Consider the following 24,043-nt stretch of genomic DNA (forward strand, 5'->3'; position numbering starts at 1 on the left):
CTTGCATCAACATGTACATATTGCCTGATTGTTAACTTCAGAGAACTTTGCATTTGAGACATAAAAGAGATCTCCCTGTGTGTGCTATAAGCATTTTATTATGCATAAAGTAACCCAATCATTCAACAATTTTAAACTGAATGCAAGCTACCTTGTAAATGAACACAAACAAGTACAAAACAAGCAACTAATACTAAATTGTTTTATTTAAATGTAACCTTTATTTATCTAGGCAAGCCCGTTAAAAACAAAATCTAATTTACACCGACGGCCTACCCCGGCCAAACCCAGACAATGCTGGGCCAATTGTGCGCCACCCTATGGGACTCCCAATAATGGCCAGATGTGATACAGCCTGGATTTGAACCAGGGACTGTAGTGACGCTTCTTGCACAGAGAGGCAGTGCCTAAGACCGCTGCGCCACTCGGGAGTTCAAAGATACAGTATAGAAAACAAAACACATTTTTTTTATTTTACCCCCTTTTCTCCCCAATTTCATGGTATCCAATTGTTAGTAATTACTATCTTGTCTCATCACTACAACTCCTGTACGGGCTCGGGAGAGACAAAGGTCGAAAGCCATGCGTCCTCCGAAACACAACCCAACCAAGCCGCACTGCTTCTTTAACACAGCGCGCCTTCAACCCGGAAGCCAGCCGCACCAATGTGTCGGAGGAAACACCGTGCACCTGGCTACCTTGGTTAGCGCCCTTGCGCCCGGCCCGCCACAGGAGTCACTGGTGCGCGATGAGACAAGGATATCCCTACTGGCCAAACCCTTCCTAACCCGGACGATGCTAGGCCAATTGTGCGTCGCCCCATGGACCTCCCGGACGCGGCCGGCTGCGAAAGAGCGCGAACCCAGAGTCTCTGGTGGCACAGCTATCGCTGTGATGCAGTGCCCTAGACCACTGCGCCACCCGGGAGGCCCAACAAAACACATTTTACCAAAACATTTATTTTATTATTTTAGGTTGGAGAAATCTACCTGAAAAAGATCTGGGGTTTTGATACGGGTTTTGACATGGATCACCATGCATACCTCTAAAATCGACCACACTCTCTGTTCCCTGTACTGAGGCTCTTGTTGCCATGGAGATTGGGTCCGTCCACCAACACTCCCATACTCACCAGCATGCCCTTTGGAATGAGACGGGAGTGGCGAGACACATAAACCTTCTCCAGGTGGGGATTCATAGGGGAGGGCACATAGTCCATACAGGCGGAGCCACCTAGACTGGGGGCACACACCGCTTCCCACTTGTAGAACAGTTGGCCATGCTGGAGGTTGCAGAGATCCTCCTTCACCCCGGCTGTCAGCTCCTTCTCACATTCTCCTAACAGGTCGTCGTTCCACTTGTCGTCCTCGTCCCACACCTCAAATCTCAGCTTCTTACTGGTTGACAGATCCACGGTTCCCAGGTCATAGCTCATTGCCCATCTGGGGTTGTTGTTGTTGTAGATAACTGTAGTGCGTCCGATTGTCTGGCCTGCGAAAGCCACCTTCACGTAGCCGTCAGTGGCTGTGGTGTGGTCTCCCCACAGGTTGGCCCCTCTCTGAACAGTGATGACCACCCGTGCCAGGCCTTTGCGGGTGGGACAGCAGTCGGCGCTCACCCCGGGGTTGTTGTGGCAGCTGCAGACGCAGGAGTCTCTGTGGTCACTTTTGATGCCAGTTTGACAGGGTTCAGAACAGTTCTTCCACAAGGCCTTCTCCAGGATGTAGTCGCTGATGGCCTTGCGCAGGTGCTTCCGAGCTGGGTTGGTGGTGGGCAGCAACTCATGGAGAGATTCCAGTGAATAGGAGACGATGTCCGGATAGTGTGGTAGGGAGTTCAGCCATTCCTTGTAGGAGGCGGGATCTTTATCAGCAGAGAAGAGGAGCTCTGGTTCTGTGGTGTGGCCACCTTTCACCTCTGTGAACCTGTAGGGTGTCAGAGGGGAAAAGGTTTTTGTGAGGGGCAATACACATTTCAGCAAGGGAGAGTATGTATTGATTAGGGAAGTGTGAAGAGAGAGAGAGACAGAAATAAAGAAATTGTGTGAGGGAGAATCTATATGTGAAAGAGCAGCAGACTATAATTCCCCACCTATCATTGAAGACACTGGAGAAGCTGGCCTTGCTCTCTGTCTTAGACTTATCCTCCTGACAGTGCTTGAACTCAGTCTTCAAGCTGTTGCTGTCACCCACACTGGCAGACGCCTCCACATCCAGACACATCTTCACCTCCTCTGCACTGAGACCCTGCAGGCTGGCCTGGCACTGCATGATACTGGTCACAGACTGCACCGTTCCACCCAGGCTCACCTACACACAGGATGAGAGGTAGAAAGTAATGTAATGAATGTTCCCAGAGAGATGCCAGTAAACTGCACATCTAGGGGCAAACATTCCTAATTTTGATATGTAGTTTGTGTGCCTACTGCCTTGATGATTTACCACATTGATGTCGACCATCTCTCTCCCTCACCTTGGTAATGTAATGCGTGCCAAAGTTATCAATAAGCTTGTAATAACGTTGTTTGTTTTCTTGTTGATATATTTTGGGGAGATTCTTTACTGCTGTCTTGAATTCTTGGTGTAACTTGGGCTGGCCAGATACTCGATAGCTATTTGTGGAGAGAGAAAAGAGAGAGGGGGGTTAATGCTGTATGTAAATAAACATGCAAAAACACACTTGTATTTACAATCCCCAAAGGAAACTGAGATGAGGTTTCACAGAGACACATGGGTAAAATGAGCTCATGCTGTGTGGGCCACCTGATGTTTACCTGTAATACCCGCAGGACACACTGTGGCTTGTGAAACTGAACTTGTCACTCTTGGTTTTCTCCATGGAGTACTCAGCCAATTTGGAGTTGGTTCCAGCGAGCATAATCTTCCCACTTTTTGATCCCTTCTCTAACTCTAGATTGACCTGCCAGTTATTCTCCACAGAAGAGCCACTGGAGCTGACGAGAGACTCACTGGAGCGATGGAGTTTACTGGACACTTTCATACTACACTGGTGGTTTGGTCTCCAATCCACCACTGCCAAAGGAAGCCTCTGTTTTTTCCCTTCCAGATAGGGATTCTTACAGAGGGTGCATGTCTTGTCTTTGCGTTTCCACACGTTCATGTCAATGACAAAGGCTCCTTTGCGTTTCATTTTGGTGATGTCAAAGCCTTCCCCTGCTAGGTTGGTTCCAGGAGCAAATTCTGCCTCTTTGCACTCATTGGCTGAGCCGATGGTGCATGATTGGCAACTAGGACGAGGAAGGGACAACATAAGCCCTGCCCAGAGGCACACTATCAATAAGGACATCCTGGATGAGGTGAGAAGATGTTTGGGACGGGCAGCTACAAGTCACTGTGTCATGCTGAAAAGAAAATAACATTTGTGAATTAGAGGGTAATTATTGTAATTATTATTGATAACCAAGATATAACATACATAACTTATTGCAAGTCAGCATGCAAACATAACCTATAGGCTAGATCATAAGCTAACAATGTTTACCATATTTTACACAAACATATGAAAACTTGGTGCTGGTGTACATGGAACTTCTACATAAATATTTCCAATTTACATAATGGTTATTCTTGAATTCTACTTCCATGTCATCATATTCATTCCCTGAATTGAATCCTCAATGGAAATTAATCATGACCCTCAACTATGAAATACATAATATGGTATAAGCATAACACTTGCATAAACTCAATCTTGTTCTGTTTTATCCCACTTGTTATTTATCCATTTCAAAGGCCACTCTCTTATTGACTGTACAGATTTTTTGGTGCATATTTTGTTCAATTTCTCTTTCTTTTGTTATCTAATGTGGTAGTAAATGTGTTACCACAGCCTACTATCAAAGTCAAATCCAATTATTAGAATATGTGTACTCAAAAATAATATTTATGTCCATATGCACATAACTATGTGTGTATGTTTCCTTTCTATAAAAATGGTGCAAAGCAAAACTAAATGTAGAGCATTAAAACTCACCTTTGACCAGTCTGTCCACTATGTGATGGATGTGAGAGTGAGAGGCTGGGGCAATAATGTATCGTATTAAAGTTCCTTTTTGATTTAGGAAAAGGTGTGTTCGTACTCAAACGGGATGAGCAAATGGAAGGTTGAGGAGATGTTGGTCTTAGTATAGACGATGCAAAAGAGTGTCTGCCGCAGAACAGAACATTCTGTGGTTTCAGAGAGCGAGAATTGAGCGGAAGAGGGGTTGGGGTGGTGGTCTGGTGTGCTGCTCAGTGGAAAAATATACGACAGTGGTCTTTCAGTTAAATGTCTTCATCTGACAGACCATTTACTTTGTCATTTCTCTGAAGTGGTGGTGTGGGTTGATAAAATGAAACTGTTGAGAAGATAATGATAGCCTACTAGGTCTAGGAAACCCTGGGTAATGTGATATAAGAAGGAATTTAACTTCTCAATTATAGAACTGATAATTCAATATAACAAGCTACATGTATGTTCTGAAATGACCAAATATAATCATTGTGTTACTGTAAAAGAGGCAGAGGAATATGAGCTGGCCATAGATAACTGAATGAAGAATGGTTTTTATTTTGTCAATAAAGTTTTTTAAATTTTCAATATGACATTATACCATTACACTAATAACAACAAACACATAACACACAACAAGATAGAAAACAAGACAGCAATCAATCAATCAAATGTATTTATAAAGTCCTTCTTATATTAGTCACAAAGTGCTGTACAGAAACCCAGCCTAAAACCCCAAGCAATGCAGGTGTAGAAGCACGGTGGTTAGGAAAAACTCCCTAGAAAGGCCGGAAACCTAGGAAGAAACCTAGAGAGGAACCAGGCTATGAGGGGTGGCCAGTCCCTTCTGGCTGTGCCGGGTGGAGTTTATAACAGAACACGCCCAAGATGTTCAAATGTTCATAGATGACCAGCAAGGCCAAATAATAATAATCATAGTGGTTGTAGAGAGTGCAACAGGTCAGAACCGCAGGAGTAAATGTCAGTTCGCTTTCATAGCCGATCATTCAGAGTATCTCTACCACTCCTGCTGTCTCTAGAGAGTTGAAAACAGCAGGTCTGGGACAAGGTAGCACGTCCAGTGAACAGGTCAGGGTTCCATAGCCGCAGGCAGAACAGGTGAAACTGGAGCAGCAGCACGACCAGGTGGACTGGGGACAGCAAGGAGTCATCAGGCCAGGTAGTCGTGAGGCATGGTCCTAGGCTCAGGTCTGAAAAAGAACGAAAGAAAGCACCCTTGAAGCATACAGTACCAGTCAAAAGTTTGGACACACCAACTCATTGAAGGGTTTTTCTTTATTTTTTACTATTTTCTACATTGTAGAATAATAGTGAAGACATCAAAACTATGACATAGCATATATGGAATCATGTAGTAACCAAAAAAGTGTTAAACAAATCAAAATATATTTTATATTTGAGATTCTTCAAAGTAGCCAGCCACCCTTTGCCTTGATGACAGCTTTGCACACTCTTGGTATTATCTCAACCAGCTTCATGAGGTAGTCACCTGAAATGCATTTCAGTTAACAGGTGTGCCTTGTTAAAAGTTCATTTGTGGAATTTCTTTCCTTCTTAAGGCGTTTGAGCCAATCAGTTGTGTTGTGACAAGGTAGGGGTGGTATACAGAAGATAGCCTTATTTGGTAAAACAGCTCTAATAAGCAAAGAGAAACGACAGTACATCATTACTTTAAGACACAAAGGTCAGTCAATGCGGAAAATATCAACAATTTTGAACATTTCTTCAAGGACAGTTGCAAAACCAAGCTCTATGATGAAACTGGCTCTCATGAGGACCAACACAGGAAAGGAAGACCTGGAGTTACCTCTGCTAAAGAGGATAAGTTAATTCGAGTTACCAGCCTCAGAAATTGCAGCCTAATTTTGATGTGTCAATCAGAACTATCAAAATAGATACAATGGCATCAAGTCTCTCATATAAAGAGACTGACATTTATGGCATGTTACACCCATAGGGTCACTTCGTAGGACAACTATTGAAATGTTGAGACTGGCCGACTGGGAGACTCATAATGTTATTCAAGTTTAGATATGAAATGACACTCATCTAGAGAGAGAGAGGGAGTGAAAGAGCGGGAGGGAGAAAAAGAAAGAGAGAGAGTGCAAAAATATCCTGTGTGTACAACGTAAAATACCAAATAATGCATGCAGAGCAGAATTAGGCCAATACCCACTAATTATCAAAATCCAGAAAGAGCCGTTAACCTTCCATAACAAAGCCATCACCTACAGAGAGATGAACCTGGAAAACAGTCCCTTAAGCAAGCTGGTTCTGGGTCTCTGTTCACAAACACAAACACACCCCACAGAGCCCCAGGACAGCAATACAATTAGACCCAACCAAATCATGAGAAAACAAAAAGAGAATTACTTGACACATTGGAAAGAATTAACAAAAAAACAGAGCAAACTAGAACGCTATGTGGCCCTAAACAGAGAGTACACAGTGGCAGAATAACTGACCACTGTGACTGACCCAAATTCAAGGAAAGCTTTGACTATGTACAGACTCAGTGAGCATAGCCTTCCTATTGATAAAGGTTGCCGTAGGCAGACCTGGCTCTCAAGTAAAGACAGGCTATGCGCACACTGCCCACAAAATGAGATGGAAACTAAGCTGCACTTCCTAACCTTCTCCCAAATGTATGACCATATTAGAGACACATATTTCCCTCAGATTACACAGACCCACAAAGAATTTGAAAACAAATCCAATTTTGATAAACTCCCATATCTATTGGGTGAAATACCACAGTGTGTCACAGCAGCAGATTTGTGATCTGTTGCCACAAGAAAGTGGAATCCATTGAAGAACAAACACCATTGTAAATACAACCCACATTTATTTATTTTCCCTTTTGTACTTTAACTATTTGCACATCGTTACAACACTGTATATAGACATAATATGACATTTAAAATGTCTTTACTCTTTTGGATCTTGTGAGTGTAATATTTACTGTTCACTTTTTACTGTTTATTTCACTTTTGTTTATCCATTTCACTTACTTTGGCAATGTAAACATGTTTCCCATGCCAATAAATACCCTTGGATTGAATTGAGAGAGAGAGAGAGAGAGAGAGAGAGAGAGCGAGAGCGAGAGCGAGAGAGAGAGAGAGAGAGAGAGAGAGAGAGAGAGAGAGAGAGAGAAAGAAATAAAGAAAGAGAGAGATAAAGAAAGAGAGAGAGAGAGAAAGAAAGAGAGTGTGGAAACAATATTTTAGATTCATATTTAGAGAAACATTCATATGCTCCTAGTAACTAAGTTATTACTTTTTGGTAAACAATTGTTTTTTATTGATTCACAATCTATACAGTCAATTAGAATTATTAAGCATACCTCCAACAATATAGGGACAACATATTTTCTCTATGCTTTGCCCTCTCTCACACCTACAGGATCATATCAGATAGAAACGCACCCATATGAACACACCCATGAACACAGTTCTGCGCTCCAATTGGTTTAGTAATGGCGTGTTCATGTTATAGGCTTTCCTATTGGCTAATGAGGGGTGAACATAGAGCGCAAACTGCGAGGGTTGGTTGATTGACATGGCTCCCGCCACCCTGGCTGGCACTACAGTCAACCTTTCACCTTCTTATCCAATGTGCATTTTTGTGTATTTTAAAATAAACTTTGCTGTTGTAGGCCTACATGTGTTAACTACGTGAAAGTAATTAGAAAAATACATAGGAGAAGATGTAAGATTAATGTACAAATAACTGTTTCACTCTTCATGTTTCCTAAATTCTAGAGAGGATAGCCTAATTATTGGTGCAGCCATTATTAAACATTATTCCAAAATAATACCAGATAGTGACTGGTGAGGTATTTATCCCTGTCTCCCTTGTGCTGTTTTCTCATAAAACCCCAGTGTCAGTCCCCCGCAATATTTATCTTCAGTACCGCTCTATAGCCACATTGGATTAGAGCGTCACTGTCCGGTACAGGGCATCAATCATCCGATGCGAGGGACTCGACGCCGGTGAACAAACGAGTCACATTTAGCAAGAGTTTGGACGGAATCTTTATTGGAAATGGGGGTACCAATACGAGAGAAGATTTGGACTCAAAAATCTGTATTTTTTGGTGTCGGATTGACATCTTCCTTATCCATATTTGTTTGAAATCTCCCGGTGCAAATCACAGCAGTAGCACGCTAACGCGTTCCATCGCACTACATCTGTAGTTGTTGGTTGGTGACAAACTAGCTAACGTTAGTTAGCTGTAACCAGAATATGGGTATTTTTGTAAATACAATAGAGATGATTGTGCGCGAGCGTTTAGCTGCTTTTACGTTATGACCTGCTAACGTTAGTCCTGTATTGGAAATCTGACCGCTAAACCCATTCCTCTGTAGTCAGTGGTATCAAGGTGACGGATGGAAGTAGCTAAACTAAAGCCACTGGACTTGTGAACCGGTGCAGATAAACTAACTATGGCTAATGCTATGTGCCGTGGAATGTTGTACGCTAGCTAGCGACACATTGAGTAACTAACTAGCAGCTACCATGATTTATATTGTGTTAGCTAACCTCCGACAGATGTTGGGTGTTATGTCTGCAATGAAATGTAATATGTAATGTATACCACGGGCTTACACCATGTATGTGGTTGGCCTCGTCCTTGTCAACCCCTGTGGTTGACACAAGTATCGTTTTTTAAAAGCAAACAGCGGGATAAAAACGCTGTCACCGGGTAGTGGTGCTGAAAAGAAAGAACATTTCTGTCGCTAGCTCGCTACAGTACTGTAGCTATGGGAGCTAGCTAGCTATGTAGCTAGCAGCACATTATAGCTAGCTAACCCCCCCAGATTTTATCAATGGTGTCTAATAAATTTTTATTCGCAATAATTCTATTATATGTGTATATAGGTGTACAGTCATTATTTTACTTTTTTGGCGGCGTCGTTTTAACTATTTTGGTTGCTATGGCATTTTTAAATGGACCGAGACTATTAGACTGGGCGAATTCACCTCCCCATCTTCAATTCAACAAATACGTCCTGACTGGATACCGACCAATATCTTCTGTCCAAGACTGTATAAGAAGCCTTTTTTACATGCACAACGAACTGGGAAACATATACACACATGGTGAGTTAAAATATTTTGAGATGAAGATAACTTGCTGGCTGGCTAGCTAAATTTCTCTAGAAATAAATGAGTGGGTTTGCTAGCTAGCTAGCAACAGAGCAGTGCAGATCTTGCCTGGGTGACGGCTTTGCTATGGAGCGATTTCAGTGCCAACAGAAACGATTTGAATTCAATATTTTTGTATTAAGATATTGAATTTAAATTCTATATTTTTCGATTTGTAATGCACAAATTGAGTTATTGAATTCATGAATTGCACTTGTATTCAATTTCACTTGATTTAAATATTCAAATACAATATTTATATATTCAATTTCAATATGGTATATATTACTTTCATTGTCTGGGTATTAAGTTTACAAAATATAATTTCTGTCACGTTCTGACCATAGTTCTTGTGTGTTTTACTTGTTTTAGTGTTGGTCAGGACGTGAGCTGGGTGGGCATTCTATGTTGTGTGTCTAGTTTGTCTGTTTCTATGTTTGGCCTAATATGGTTCTCAATCATAGGCAGGTGTTTTGTGTTGTCTCTGATTGGGAATCATATTTAGGTGGCTTGTTTTGTGTTGGGGTTTGTGGGTGGTTGTTTCCTGTCTTTATGTTCTGCATCAGATACAGTGGGACAAAAAAGTATTTAGTCAGCCACCAATTTTGCAAGTTCTCCCACTTAAAAAGATGAGAGGCCTGTAATTTATCATAGGTACACTTCAACTATGACAGACAAAATTATTTTAAAAAGTCCAGAAAATCACATTGTAGGATTTTTTTATTAATTTATTTGCAAATTATGGTGGAAAATAAGTATTTGGTCAATAACAAAAGTTTCTCAATACTTTGTTATATACCCTTTGTTGGCAATGACAGAGGTCAAACGTTTTCTGTAAGTCTTCACAAGGTTTTCACACACTGTTGCTGGTATTTTGGCCCATTCCTCCATGCAGATCTCCTCTAGAGCAGTGATGTTTTGGGGCTGTTGCTGGGCAACACGGACTTTCAACTCCCTCCAAAGATTTTCTATGGGGTTGAGATCTGGAGACTGTCTAGGCCACTCCAGGACCTTGAAATGCTTCTTACGAAGCCACTCCTTCGTTGCCCGGGCGGTGTGTTTGGGATCATTGTCATGCTGAAAGACCCAGCCACGTTTCATCTTCAATGCCCTTGCTGATGGAAGGAGGTTTTCACTCAAAATCTCACGATACATGGCCCCATTCATTCTTTCCTTTACACAGATCAGTTGTCCTGGTCCCTTTGCAGAAAAACAGCCCCAAAGCATGATGTTTCCACCCCCATGCTTCACAGTAGGTATGGTGTTCTTTGGATGCAACTCAGCATTCTTTGTCCTCCAAACACGACGAGGTGAGTTTTTACCAAAAAGTTCTATTTTGGTTTCATCTAACCATATGACATTCTCCCAATCTTCTTCTGGATCATCCAAATGCTCTCTAGCAAACTTCAGACGGGCCTGGACATGTACTGGCTTAAGCAGGGGGACACGTCTGGCACTGCAGGATTTGAGTCCCTGGCGGCGTAGTGTGTTACTGATGGTAGGCTTTGTTACTTGGTCCCAGCTCTCTGCAGGTCATTCACTAGGTCCCCCCGTGCGGTTCTGGGATTTTTGCTCACTGTTTTTGTGATCATTTTGACCCCACGGGGTGAGATCTTGCGTGGAGCCCCAGATCGAGGGAGATTATCAGTGATCTTGTATGTCTTCCATTTCCTAATAATTGCTCCCACAGTTGATTTCTTCAAACCAAGCTGCTTACCTATTGCAGATTCAGTCTTCCAAGCCTGGTGCAGGTCTACAATTGTGTTTCTGGTGTCCTTTGACAGCTCTTTGGTCTTGGCCATAGTGGGGTTTGGAGTGTGACTGTTTGAGGTTGTGGACAGGTGTCTTTTATACTGATAACAAGTTCAAACAGGTGCCATTAATACAGGTAACGAGTGGAGGACAGAGGAGCCTCTTAAAGAAGAAGTTACAGGTCTGTGAGAGCCAGAAATCTTGCTTGTTTGTAGGTGACCAAATACTTATTTTCCACCATAATTTGCAAATAAATTCATTAAAAATCCTACAATGTGATTCACCCCCCCTCTGGATTTTTTTTCCTCATTTTGTCTGTCATAGTTGAAGTGTACCTATGATGAAAATTACAGGCCTCTCTCATTTTTTTAAGTGGGAGAACTTGCACAATTGGTGGCTGACTAAATACTTTTTTGCCCCACTGTAGGACTGTTTTCGGTTTTCACATTTATTGTTTTGTAGCTTGTAGTGTTCACGTTATTATTCTTTATTAAACATGTTGAACACTAGCCGCGCTGCGTTTTGGTCCTCTCCTTCATCCCAGGAAGAAAACCGTTACAATTTCAAGTTTAGCAAAGTTTCATATATTCAACTTCTCAGATGCATTCAGATTAACTTTTCAAATTCAGTTCTTTAAATTCAGATTCAAAACTAGAGACATCATCCTGGTATTTTGCTAGCAAGGAATGGTAGAAAATAACAGATAGAATCAAACGCTCCAGGGTTCTCTCCAGGATATTTTAACAAGGTGGTGCTGCAGAGTACGGCTGAGGGGAGGCCTGGAGCAGGGCAGTGACCCCCTTTGAACTCGGAGATTTTTACATTTTTAACACGTGTAAGTGCCAGTTCCTCCAATCTAAAGCAAAAAATACTGTATTAAATTCTAACAAAAAAACATGTTTTTTACATAGTGGTGCAGCCAGTCTACAAGGTGGCGCAGCACCCCACTTACATTGGGGAGAACCGTGCGCTCTGTGTTAAACAGGTTTCAGGCGTTTTCTAAAGCCAATGTGTCACGTTAAATGTATCTTCTTCCAATGAATTTGGCTCTAGCGTTTGAACTCTTTGGGCTATAAGCTATTATGACCCCTTTGCTGAAAGCTAAAACTTGGAACATGGTTGTGGTTTCTGTGACAATGCTTATGTGATGAGAACCTTGTCCGAAGACGTGTTAGTTTGACATGTTAGACATATTAGTTTCAAGTCTCCGGCAAGGGTACTCATTATAATGTGATTGACTGGGTGAAGACTTTGTTAACCTGCTGAGCTAAAGCCTAGGCATTGGTCCTGTGACTTGGATGGGTCTCTTCGAGGAGGAGGTCAAAGGGGGGGTGAAGTGTAACAGGTGGTACATCGATCATGCTTGCATGATGAGTACTCTGAGACCTGAAAAGTTGCATTGTCTGGCACACAGGAGACCTGTGTTAGAACCTAATCATTTCTTCCGGTCTCAGGCAAGGTTGTTCATCACAGGCATGGATCACCAAACCACCGCTGTTGTGCTCTCATTAAATGTGGTAAACAGATTCTTAAGCTTTTGTTTGCCACAGAAAGTGTTGTTCTATAGTAGGCCTGAGTTCGAACCCAGTCAGTTATATTGGTGCCGTGAGTATGAGGTCAAATGTGGGTGAAATGTAACCGAGATCCACACTCTTTTAATGAGTAACCTTTATTTTTTATTGAACCTTTAGTCATTATTTTACCACATGAGGAGCTGAATTTGCCCAGTCTAATACCACATAGGCAAGTCAGTTAAGAACAAATTCTATTTTTTACAATACTGGGCCAATTGTGCACCACCCTATGGGACTCCCAATCACGGCTGGATGTGATTCCGCCTGGATTTGAACCAGGGATTGCAGTGCTGCCTCTTGCACTGAGATGCTGTGCCTTAGGCCCCTGCGCCACTCAGGAGCCCATGCTGGAGACTTGAAGACTTGTTAGCTTCCTGAACTCATCCATATGGGATTTAGCTAAGTGGGCTAACACAGTCTTATGACAAGCTGGAGACCCGGTTCGAACCCAGTCAGTCACAAGAGCAAGATTAAATAGGGGGTGGAAAGGCTATCCTCAGAAGGGCTATGACAGGGCAATTCAACTATATTCTTATGGGGGCCAAATTGCATTTATTTTTGTCACACTCTATTACGTGTCCTGTGTGCATCATAGAGGGGAACAGAAGGAACGACAATATTCAAGAGAGTCTTAGAGAGTCCCATTCAGGAATGGGGTCATAATAGCTTATAGCCAAAATGGTACACATATTAGAGCCAAATTAATCGGAAGAAAATAAATGAAACATGCCACATTGGCTTCAGAAACCGCCGGAACCCTGTTCAACCTGTAGAACGTTTGATTCAATCTGTTAACTTCTACCATTCCTTGCTGAGAAAGTACCAGGATGTTGCCTCTGGTTTTGAATCTGAATTTAGAGAACTGAATTACAAAAGGTATTTAATTCAATTTAAATTAAACTTTAAAACTATTAATTAAATTCAGTTTTCAATCATGAAATACAAGTTCAATTTATTTATTCAATGATTCAATTTGTGCATTACAAATTCAAAAATGTTGAATTCAAATACAGTTTCTGTTGGCACTGAAGTCGCTCCGTACTGTGACCAGTGACAGCAGCCATGGAAAGGGTTAGCTGGCTAGCTAACTAGCAAGCAGCTTGCTATTGTAGTTAGTTGAATCATAGTAAGTTGCCATAGGCAAAACCAAAGACAAATCTCATCACCAGCTGATGACTAATATAATAAGTTTTATGTAAAGTTTTGGTTGCACTTGGTAGTACATTACAGCACAGAATAAACTGGTAATAACGTGGTAATTATGTCAGAAAGTATGGTAACAAGTTTTAGATATTCACAATGAATTTACACATACTCTTATAATTTCAGTATATGTGTTGGGCAGAGAAGGAGAAGGCTGTCTGTGTTTCTAAAAATCCTCTTCATTTTCAGATTGAAGTGACCAAGATTGCATATGAAACCATGGTCTCTAGCATAGGATTCTTGATGACCTCAAGTGAAGTCAACTTGCTACGGTATAAAGGATGCTTGTGTACCAATGGAGTGTTGAGTTTTAGTGTCAGCCAACTCCTTCCATTTGACTTACAGCACACCCTATCAACAGTCAGTTGAACAGACAGGATTAGTGATCACCAGGGCAGGGGGGATTTTAATCCTGAAAGGAAGAGGAATCCTTTATTAAGACCAGGAATGATTGATTGATTGGCAGACAGCTTAGCCTCTCCCTTACTATGCTATTTGTCATTCAGAGAAAGTAATTAACAGAAAAAGGTTTGTCATTCAGAGAAAAAGGTTTGTCATTCAGAGAAAAAGGTTATTGCAATATTCTTGCAGCATAATAGCATTCAGAAAATAGGCTACATAAATACGGATGTATGACTCATTGGGTCTCATTGGGTAAAAGCGTCTGCTAAATGGTATATATTTATATATTTCAAGTTGGTGAAGTCACACAGGTCCCATTTTTAGTAATATATGGCACCTGAAAACCAAATAAGATCACACAAATGGAGTCCACATGCTACATTTGCACAATAGGTTCAACAGCTGGAATACTTTTGGATAGAAACACGCAACTCCTGTCTAAAGAATAGCAATCATACTTTGGACTGCTTAGGCTGTGTTTACACAGGCAATCCAATTATATTTTTTACACTACTTGTTTTTTTGGCCAATCAGATCAGCTCTGAAAAATATCTGATGTGATTGGTCAAAAGACCAATTAATGGAAAACCCCCAGAATTGGGTTGCCTGTGTAAACGCAGCCTTAGAGAGCCTGTCCAGTTGTACTGTTCAGTAGTGCTGAGCGGGGTATGGAGGGAGGGGTGCAGAAGAGATCACACTCAAAATAGATGTTAGACAGGAGGCTGGTGGGAGGAGCTATAGGAGGACGGGCTTATTGTAATGGCTGGAATGGAATAAATGGAACAGTATCAAACATGGAAATCACATGTTTGACTCCATTCCATTTATACCATTCCAGCCAATACAATGAGCCTGTCCTCCTATAGCTACTCCTACCAGCCTCCTCTGGTGTTGGATTGCATTGGCTGTATCACCTGGCCAGGACAAATGATTTTACATTCGTAAAAGCAGAGTGAGCAAAAGATCGGGAAGAAGGCAGGATGTGGAGGAGAGTGATATGTGTGTATCAAATTTCAAGGACCTGATCTTGCTCACTAAGCACATCCCAATAGCCTAAGTGAAGCAACCTACAACACATCTCTGTAGTTTAAGGGCAATTCCATGGTAACGGAATTATGCTGCGATTTTTCACAGGGAAGAACTGTGATCTTTGCATCTGTACTGTTTTTCCAGTAAATGTTTTAATTGTATTTACTGTGCAGGGATCTCCCAAAGAACGTAAGAGAGAAAAAAAACAGAGCCTTCAGAAAGTATTCATACCCCTTGACTTATACCTTTTTTTTTTTGTTACAGCCTGATTTTTTTTATTTTATTCTCTCATCCATCTACACACCATACCTCATAATGACAAAGTGAAAACATGTTTAATTTTTTTTTGCAAATGTATTGAAAATTAAATGCAGAAATATCTCATTTAAATAAGTATTCACACCCATGAGTCAATACTTTGCAGAAGCACCTTTGGCGGTGATTACAGTTTTGAGTCGTCTTGGGTATGTCTGTATCAGCTTTGCACATCTGATTTTTTTTTTTCTTTCCGCAAGTTCTGTTAAGTTAGATGGGGAGTGGTGGTGAACAGCAATCTTAGTCTTTCCACAGATTGTCAATAGGATTAAAGCATTCCAGCGTTGCTTTGGCTGTATGTTTGAGGTCATTGCCCTGTTGGAACGTAAATCTTCTCCCCAGTCTAAGGTCGTTTGCACTCTGAAGCAGGTTCTCATCAAGGATTTGCCTGTATTTGGCTCCATTCATTGTTCCCTCTATCAGTCTCCCAATCCCTGCAGCTGATAAGCATGCCCATAGCACCATGCTGCACAGTAGGGATGGTGTTAGGCGGTTGATGTTCTGTGCCTGGTTTTCTCCAGACATAGCGCTTTGCATTCAGGCCAAATAGTAAAATTTGTCTCATCAGACCACAGAATATTTTGCCTTATGCTATCAGTCTTTCACATGCATTTTTGCAAACTCCAGGCATGCTGTCGTGGCTTTTTCTCAGAAGTGATATCTGTCGGGACACTTTCCCTTAAAGTGCTGTAGAGACTGTTGTCCTTCTGGCAGGTTTTCCCATCTCAGCCAAGGAACTCTAGTTCTGTCAGTGTTCATTGGGTTCTTGGTCACCTCCCTGACCAAGGTCCTTCTTGCCCGGTTGTTCCGTTTGGTCAGCAGGCCAACTCTATGCAGTTCCATATTTTTTTCATTTCCCAATGATGGAGACCACTGTGCTCTTGGAAACTCTGAACACTCTACAAGTTGTTGTATACCTTCCCCAGATATATGCCTCATCACAATCTTGGACATGTACTAGTTCCTTGAACTTCATGGGATAGTTTCAGCTCTGACATATATAGACAGGTGTGTTTCTTTCTAAATCATGTCCAAAAATTTGAATTGGCCACAGGTGGACTCCAATCAAGTTGTAGTGACATCTCAAGGATGATCAAAGGAAATTGGATGAACCTGAACTCAAGTTGGAGTGTCATAGCAAAAGAGTGTGAATGCTTATGTACATTAGATATTACTGAATTTCATTTTCAATAAATTTGCAAAAATCTTGAAAAAATAACTTTTCACTTTGTCGTTTATTGTGTGCAGATGGGTGAGAAAATACATCTATTTAATCAATTTAGAATTACGTCTGTAACAACAATATGTGGAATAAGTCAAGAGGTATGAATACTTTCTGAAGGCATTTACACTCAGTGGCCAGCTTATTAGGTACACCCATCTAGTACCGGGTCAGACCCCCCTCTTGCTTCCAGAACAGCCTGAATTCTTCAGGGCATGGATTCTACAAGGTGTGGTTGGTGTTCAAACATGGCTCAATTGGTAACAAGGAACTTAACGTGTGCCAGGAAAACATTCCCCACACCATTACACCACCGCCATCAGCCTGTACTGTTGACAGCAGGCAGGATGGAGCCATGCACTCATGCAGCTTAGGCCAAATCCTGACTCTGTCATCAGCATGACATAACAGCAACCATGATTAGTCGGACCAGGAAAAGTTTTTCCATTCCTCAGTTGTCCAGTGTTGGTGATCACGTTCCCATTGGAACCTCCTCTTCTTGTTTTTAGCTGATAGGAGTGGAACCCGGTGTGGTCGTCTGCTGCATTAGCCCATCCGTGACAAGGACCGACGAGTTGTGCGTTCCGAGATGCCGTTGTACTGCTCCGTTATTTGCCTGTTTGTGGCCTGCCTGTTCGCTTGCACGATTCTTGCCGTTCTCCTTTTGACCTCTCATCAACAAGCTGTTTTCGCCCACAGGGCTACGCTGACTGAATGCTTTTTGTTTGTCGCACCGTTCTCAGTAAACCCTAGACACTGTCATGCGTGAAAATCCCAGGAGGCCGGTCATTTCTGAGATACTGGACAATCATACCACGCTCAAAGTCACTTATGTCATCCTAGCGATCAATCAAACAGTAACTGGATGCCTGTTTGCCTGCCACATGACTCACTGTCTGTAGGACCGAACCATTTAAAAAATATATATTAAAAAAATACTTAATTTGTTATCATATAAGGCCATTGTTTGCTCTAGATTGCAGGAAATTGCAGTTACAGGTGTTCATACATTTTGGCTGTACTCTGCAGCACCTCCTTGTTAAAATATCCTGGGGAGAACCCTGGTGTGTAAGTTGTTCAAAGTATTCATTGTACATAGTTTGTTTTTTGCTTGCCATAAAGTCTCTGTGTAATTCTGTTACTGTGGAATTGCCCTGTAGTGCAGCAGTAATTGTTGCTGAAGCTAAACGAAAAAAGGTGTCTATGCAGTAGCGCTATGCCGTATTGCTAATGTGATTGGAAATTCATAACACATTTGACATTTTTTTGTCATTTCATTGGAATAGAATAACAGGTGAAAATAAACTATCCAGTACAGTATTGCAAACTGCAAGCGTTTTGTATTGGTAAATCTGGTGCTAGTTGTCAGCAAGATTTAGGCCTAATTGACCGAACCCTGTTTATCCCCTTCACCCCTTCCTGACAGGTATCCCTCTGCTCTGCTTCCTGTTCCTCATCCCCCTCAACTTCCCCTGGTCCCAGATCAGTGTGACATGGCTGGGTGTGGTCCACTTCCTGGCCTGCCTGTCCCCCCAGCTGGGCTCTGTGCTCTACCACCTCTTCATGAACCACGAGGGAGGAGAGCCTGTCTACCACACCCTTCTCACCCTCGACATGTGCGGCATCTGCATGATCAACACGCTGGGTAAGTAGAGGGGCTTCTGGGTAGCAACTAAAAGCGCTCTACTCTCTCTCTCATTCTTTCTTTCATTCTCTCCCTTTTTATCTCCTTCTCTCCTTTCTTTCTCTTCCGGCCTTTTGTTTTCTGTGTACACTCTGGCACAATCTTTTTGCACAAATCCTTTTTAATTTACATATATGCAAATCATCTTGAGTATCCAATAAGCGATGGGTCGTTCCAGCAATTTGGTGCCTTTCAAGATGTGTATCTTGGTAGGGGGGGAAAAGTTTGATTTCACACTTTGTCATAAAGATGTCACGTTCCTGACCTGTTTTCCTTTTTCTTGTATTTATTTAGTTGGTCAGGGCGTGAGTTGGGTGGGATTTTCTATGTTGGGATGTTTGTGTTCGGCCGGGTATGATTCTCAATCAGAGACAGCTGTCAATCGTTGTCCCTGATTGAGAATCATACTTAGGCAGCCTGGGTTTCACGTGTGTTTTGTGGGTGTTTGTTTCCGTGTCTGTGTTTGTTGCACCACACGGTACTGTATCGGTTTATGCACTTCGTTTATTTGTTTTGTAATTCAGTATTCAGTTTCGTTTTAATAAATCATTATGAACACTAACCACTCTGCGTATTGGTCCGATCCGTCTCGCCTCTCCTTGTCCGAGGAAGAGGATTACGACTGCCGTAACAGAAACACCCACCACCAAAGGACCAAGCGGAGTGGAGAAGGGCGGCAACAGCAGCGGAAAAAGACCCAGGACTCCTGGACTTGGGAAGAGATTCTGGACGGCAAAGGACCCTGGGCTCAGCCAGGGGAATATCGCTGTCCCAAGGCGGAGTTGGAGGCAGCGAAGGCAGAGAGGCGCTGGTATGAGGAGGCAGCGCGGCGACGCGGTTGGGAGCCCGAGAGTCAGACCCAAAAATTTCTTGGGGGGGCACACGCGGAGTGTGGCAAAGCCGGGTAGGATACCTGAGCCAACTCCCCGTGCTTACCGTGGAGTGAGAGGGCGTCGTACTGGTCAGACACCGTGTTATGCGGTAAAGCGCATGGTGTCCCCAGTACGCGTGCTTAGCCCAGTGCGGGCTATTCCACCTCGCCGCACTGGTAGGGCTAGGTTGGGCATCGAGCCGGGTGCCATGAAGCCGTGTGCCATGATGCCGTACATGGCACCAGCCTTACAGATGGTGTCCCCGGTTCGCCAGCATAGCCTAGTGCGGGCTATTCCACCTCGCCGCACTGGCAGGGCTACGGGGACCATTCAACCTGGTAGGGTTGGGGAGGCTCGGTGCTCAAGAGCGCGTGTCCTCCTTCACGGTCCGGTATACCCGGTGCCACCTCCACGTACCAGTCCTCCGGTGGCAGGTTCTCTCTCCAGCTGCTCCCACCTGTCCAGCGCTGTCAGAGCCTTCCTCCTCTCCAGCGCAGCCTGAGTCTGAACTGCCTGCCTTCCCAGCGCTGTCTGAACTGCCTGCCTTCCCAGCGCTGTCTGAACTGCCTGCCTTCCCAGCGCTGTCTGAACTGCCTGCCTTCCCAGCGCTGTCTGAACTGCCTGCCTTCCCAGCGCTGTCTGAACTGCCTGCCTTCCCAGCGCTGTCTGAACTGCCTGCCTTCCCAGCTCTGTCTGAACTGCCTGCCTTCCCAGCGCTGTCTGAACTGCCTGCCTTCCCAGCGCTGTCTGAACTGCCTGCCTTCCCAGCGCTGTCTGAACTGCCTGCCTTCCCAGCGCTGTCTGAACTGCCTGCCTTCCCAGCGCTGTCTGAACTGCCTGCCTTCCCAGCGCTGTCTGAACTGCCTGCCTTCCCAGCGCTGTCTGAACTGCCTGCCTTCCCAGCGCTGTCTGAACTGCCTGCCTTCCCAGCGCTGTCTGAACTGCCTGCCTTCCCAGCGCTGTCTGAACTGCCTGCCTGCCCAGCGCTGTCTGAACTGCCTGCCTGCCCAGCGCTGTCTGAACTGCCTGCCTGCCCAGCGCTGTCTGAACTGCCTGCCTGCCCAGCGCTGTCTGAACTGTCTGCCTGCCCAGCGCTGTCGGTCTGTTCCGAGCCGTCAGAGCCGGCCGTCTGTCCTGAGCCTTCAGAGCCGTCCGCCAGACAGGAGCGGCCGGAGCCGTCCGCCAGACAGGAGCGGCCGGAGCCGTCCGCCAGACAGGAGCGGCCGGAGCCGTCCGCCAGACAGGAGCGGCCGGAGCCGTCCGCCAGACAGGAGCGGCCGGAGCCGTCCGCCAGACAGGAGCGGCCGGAGCCGTCCGCCAGACAGGAGCGGCCGGAGCCGTCCGCCAGACAGGAGCGGCCGGAGCCGTCCGCCAGACAGGAGCGGCCGGAGCCGTCCGCCAGACAGGAGCGGCCGGAGCCGTCCGCCAGACAGGAGCGGCCGGAGCCGTCCGCCAGACAGGAGCGGCCGGAGCCGTCCGCCAGACAGGAGCGGCCGGAGCCGTCCGCCAGACAGGAGCGGCCGGAGCCGTCCGCCAGACAGGAGCGGCCGGAGCCGTCCGCCAGACAGGAGCGGCCGGAGCCGTCCGCCAGACAGGAGCGGCCGGAGCCGTCCGCCAGACAGGAGCGGCCGGAGCCGTCCAGCCAGGACCTGCCAGAGCCGTCCAGCCAGGACCTGCCAGAGCCGTCCAGCCAGGACCTGCCAGAGCCGTCCAGCCAGGATCCTGCCAGAGCCGTCCAGCCAGGACCTGCCAGAGCCGTCCAGCCAGGACCTGCCAGAGCCGTCCAGCCAGGATCCTGCCAGAGCCGTCCAGCCAGGATCCTGCCAGAGCCGTCCAGCCAGGATCCTGCCAGAGCCGTCCAGCCAGGATCCTGCCAGAGCCGTCCAGCCAGGATCCTGCCAGAGCCAGCCAGCCAGGATCCGCCAGAGCCAGCCAGCCAGGATCCGCCCCTCAGTCCGGTGCTGCCCTTTGGTATAGTGGGATTGACATGGAGGGTGGCCATTGGGAGGAGGCCACGGAAGCGGGGCTTGACTATGGTGGGGTGGGGACCACGACCAGCGCCGGAGCCGCCACCGTGGACAGACGCCCACCCAGACCCTCCCCTAAAGTTTATGCTGGTGCGCCCGGAGTTCGCACCTTAAGGGGGGGGATTATGTCACGTTCCTGACCTGTTTTCCCTTTTCTTGTATTTATTTAGTTGGTCAGGGCGTGAGTTGGGTGGGTTTGTCTATGTTTGATTTTCTATGTTGGGATGTTTGTGTTCGGCCGGGTATGATTCTCAATCAGAGACAGCTGTCAATCGTTGTCCCTGATTGAGAATCATACTTAGGCAGCCTGGGTTTCACGTGTGTTTTGTGGGTGTTTGTTTCCGTGTCTGTGTTTGTTGCACCACACGGGACTGTATCGGTTTATGCACTTCGTTTATTTGTTTTGTAATTCAGTATTCAGTTTCGTTTTAATAAATCATTATGAACACTAACCACTCTGCGTATTGGTCCGATCCGTCTCGCCTCTCCTCGTCCGAGGAAGAGGATTACGACTGCCGTAACAAAAGAGCACATGCATAACCTAATAAAAACTTTCAAAAATCCCATCTCATAAAAAAATGACTACATTAAGTGCCAAATAAAGTATTATTATTATTATTAAACCTTTATTTTGACAGGGAAGTCATCTATATATAAAGTACCAGTTAAAAGTTTGGACACACCTTCTCATTCCAGGGTTTTTATTTTATTTTTACTATTTTCTACATTGTAGAATAATAGTGAAGACATCAAAACTATGAAATAACACATATGGAATCATGTAGTAACTAAAAAAGTGTGAAACAAATCAAAATATATTTTATATTTGAGGTTCTTCAAAGTAGCCACCCTTTGCCTTGATGGCAGCTTTGTGTGCATGATTCTCTGGGATGTGAATATTTGTTGTGGTGTAGTTTAATGACTAACTGCCTCTGACTTTGTGTGTTGTGTTTGCCTCAGGAGCGCTGCCCATCGTCTACAGCACCCTGCTGTGCTACCCATTCACCCGCACAGTGGCTCTGCTCGTCTACATCCTGCTGTCCAGCTACGCTATCTACTCGGCCATCACGGCGCGGAGTAGCGTGCGGCGTCTGCGCTCCTTTGCCTGGCAGGCCCTGTTCCGCTTCTCCTTCTTCCTGCTGCGCTGGGTGGGTGTGGGCGGCGGCAGCCCCACCTCGCTGCAACACTTCCTCACCATGGACGCGCTGGCTGTACTGGGCGGGATCATCAACATCTCGCGCATCCCAGAGCGCTTCCGCCCGGGCCTCTTTGACTACTGGTGCAACAGCCACCAGATCATGCACGTGCTGGTGGTGGGCTCCATCCTCTACCTGCACTGGGGTGTGCTGGACGACCTGCTCTGGATCAACAGCCACCACTGTCCCTCAGACTGAGCCCCACCCTGCCTGGAGGAGGACCAGCGGGGAACAGGGTTTAGGACCTCTGGGGGGGGGGCTGTTTCAATAGGTAATGGTTGGGAAGGGAAGATGGGAGGTGTTCATGAAGACGTGCATGGAAGGCCAGATAAAGTGTTTTACATAATAGGGATTGGTGCAGGCTTTGACACATGTGCACCTAGCAAGAATGTTCATACTGTATCTGTGTCCATCTTGCCATTATACATGCGTTGCTATTTACAGTATATCACAAAAGTGAGTACGCCCCTCACATTTTTGTAAATATTTGAGTATATCTTTTCATGTGACAACACTGAAGAAATGACACTTTGCTACAATGTAAAGTAGTGAGTGTACAGCTTGTATAACAGTGTACATTTGCTGTCCCCTCAAAATAACTCAACACACAGCCATTAATGTCTAAACCGCTGGCAACAAAAGTGAGTACACCCCTAAGTGAAAATGTCCAAATTGGGCCCAATTAGCCATTTTCCCTCCCCGGTGTAATGTGACTCTTTAGTGTGACAAGGTCTCAGGTGTGAATGGGGAGCAGGTGTGTTAAATTTGGCGTCATCGCTCATCACACTCCCTCATACTGACTGGTCACTGGAAGTTCAACATGGCACCTCATGGCAAAGAACTCTCTAAGGATCTGAAAAAAATATTTGTTGATCTACATAAAGATGGCCTGGGCTATAAGAAGATTGCCAAGACCCTGAAACTGAGCTGCAGCACGGTGAACAAGACCATACAGAGGTTTAACTGGACAGGTTCCACTCAGAACAGGCCTCGCCATGGTCGACCAAAGAAGTTGAGTGCACGTGCTTGGCGTCATATCCAGAGGTTGTCTTTGGGAAATAGACGTATGAGTGCTGCCAGCATTGCTGCAGAGGTTGAAGGGGTGGGGGGTCAGCCTGTCAGTGCTCAGACCATACGCCGTACACTGCATCAAATTGGTCTGCATGGCTGTGGTCCCAGAAGGAAGCCTCTTCTTAAGATGATGCACAAGAAAGCCCGCAAACAGTTTGCTGAAGACAAGCAGACTAAGGACATGGATTACTGGAACCATGTCCTGTGGTCTGATGAGACCAAGATAAAAGTATTTGGTTCAGATGGTGTCAAGCGTGTCTGGCGGCAACCAGGTGAGGAGTACAAAGACAAGTGTGTCTTGCCTACAGTCAAGCATGGTGGTGGGAATGTCATGGTCTGGGGCTGCATGAGTGCTGCCGGCACTGGGGAGCTACAGTTCATTGAGGGAACCATGAATGCCAACATGTACTGTGACATACTGAAGCAGAGCATGATCCCCTCCCTTCGGAGACTGGGCCGCAGGGCAGTATTCCAACATGATAACGACCCCAAACACACCTCCAAGACCACCACTGC

General features: G+C 45.0%; 2 protein-coding genes across 4 annotated transcripts; one reads left to right on the forward strand and one right to left on the reverse strand.

Annotated features, from left to right (window-relative positions):
- Positions 1–85: 85 nt before the first annotated feature.
- On the reverse strand, positions 86–4,173 carry LOC129833435 (perforin-1-like). The gene is made up of 5 exons (XM_055898036.1): positions 3,994–4,173; positions 2,774–3,361; positions 2,473–2,611; positions 2,092–2,309; positions 86–1,925 (listed from the first exon to the last, which is right to left on the reverse strand). Exons 2-5 carry the CDS (start codon positions 3,304–3,306, stop codon positions 1,046–1,048), a joined length of 1,770 nt encoding a protein of 589 aa, XP_055754011.1. The 5' UTR covers positions 3,307–3,361; positions 3,994–4,173; the 3' UTR covers positions 86–1,045.
- A 3,763-nt stretch (positions 4,174–7,936) lies between these two features.
- Positions 7,937–22,943, forward strand: LOC129833436 (progestin and adipoQ receptor family member 4-like). Of its 3 annotated transcripts, none has more exons than XM_055898038.1 (4): positions 9,046–9,135; positions 13,899–13,981; positions 18,104–18,322; positions 22,221–22,943. In XM_055898038.1, exons 3-4 carry the CDS (start codon positions 18,241–18,243, stop codon positions 22,652–22,654), a joined length of 516 nt encoding a protein of 171 aa, XP_055754013.1. In that variant the 5' UTR covers positions 9,046–9,135; positions 13,899–13,981; positions 18,104–18,240; the 3' UTR covers positions 22,655–22,943. The 3 variants fall into 3 exon arrangements, with proteins under 3 accessions (XP_055754012.1, XP_055754013.1, XP_055754015.1); XM_055898040.1 differs by lacking the exon at positions 13,899–13,981 and adding an exon at positions 10,364–10,678 and having other exon boundaries at positions 9,047–9,135; XM_055898037.1 differs by lacking the exon at positions 13,899–13,981 and having other exon boundaries at positions 7,937–9,135; positions 22,221–22,942.
- The last annotated feature ends 1,100 nt before the right edge of the window (positions 22,944–24,043 follow it).

Source organism: Salvelinus fontinalis, chromosome 34 (assembly GCF_029448725.1).
Source record: "Salvelinus fontinalis isolate EN_2023a chromosome 34, ASM2944872v1, whole genome shotgun sequence".
NCBI lineage: Eukaryota > Metazoa > Chordata > Actinopteri > Salmoniformes > Salmonidae > Salvelinus > Salvelinus fontinalis.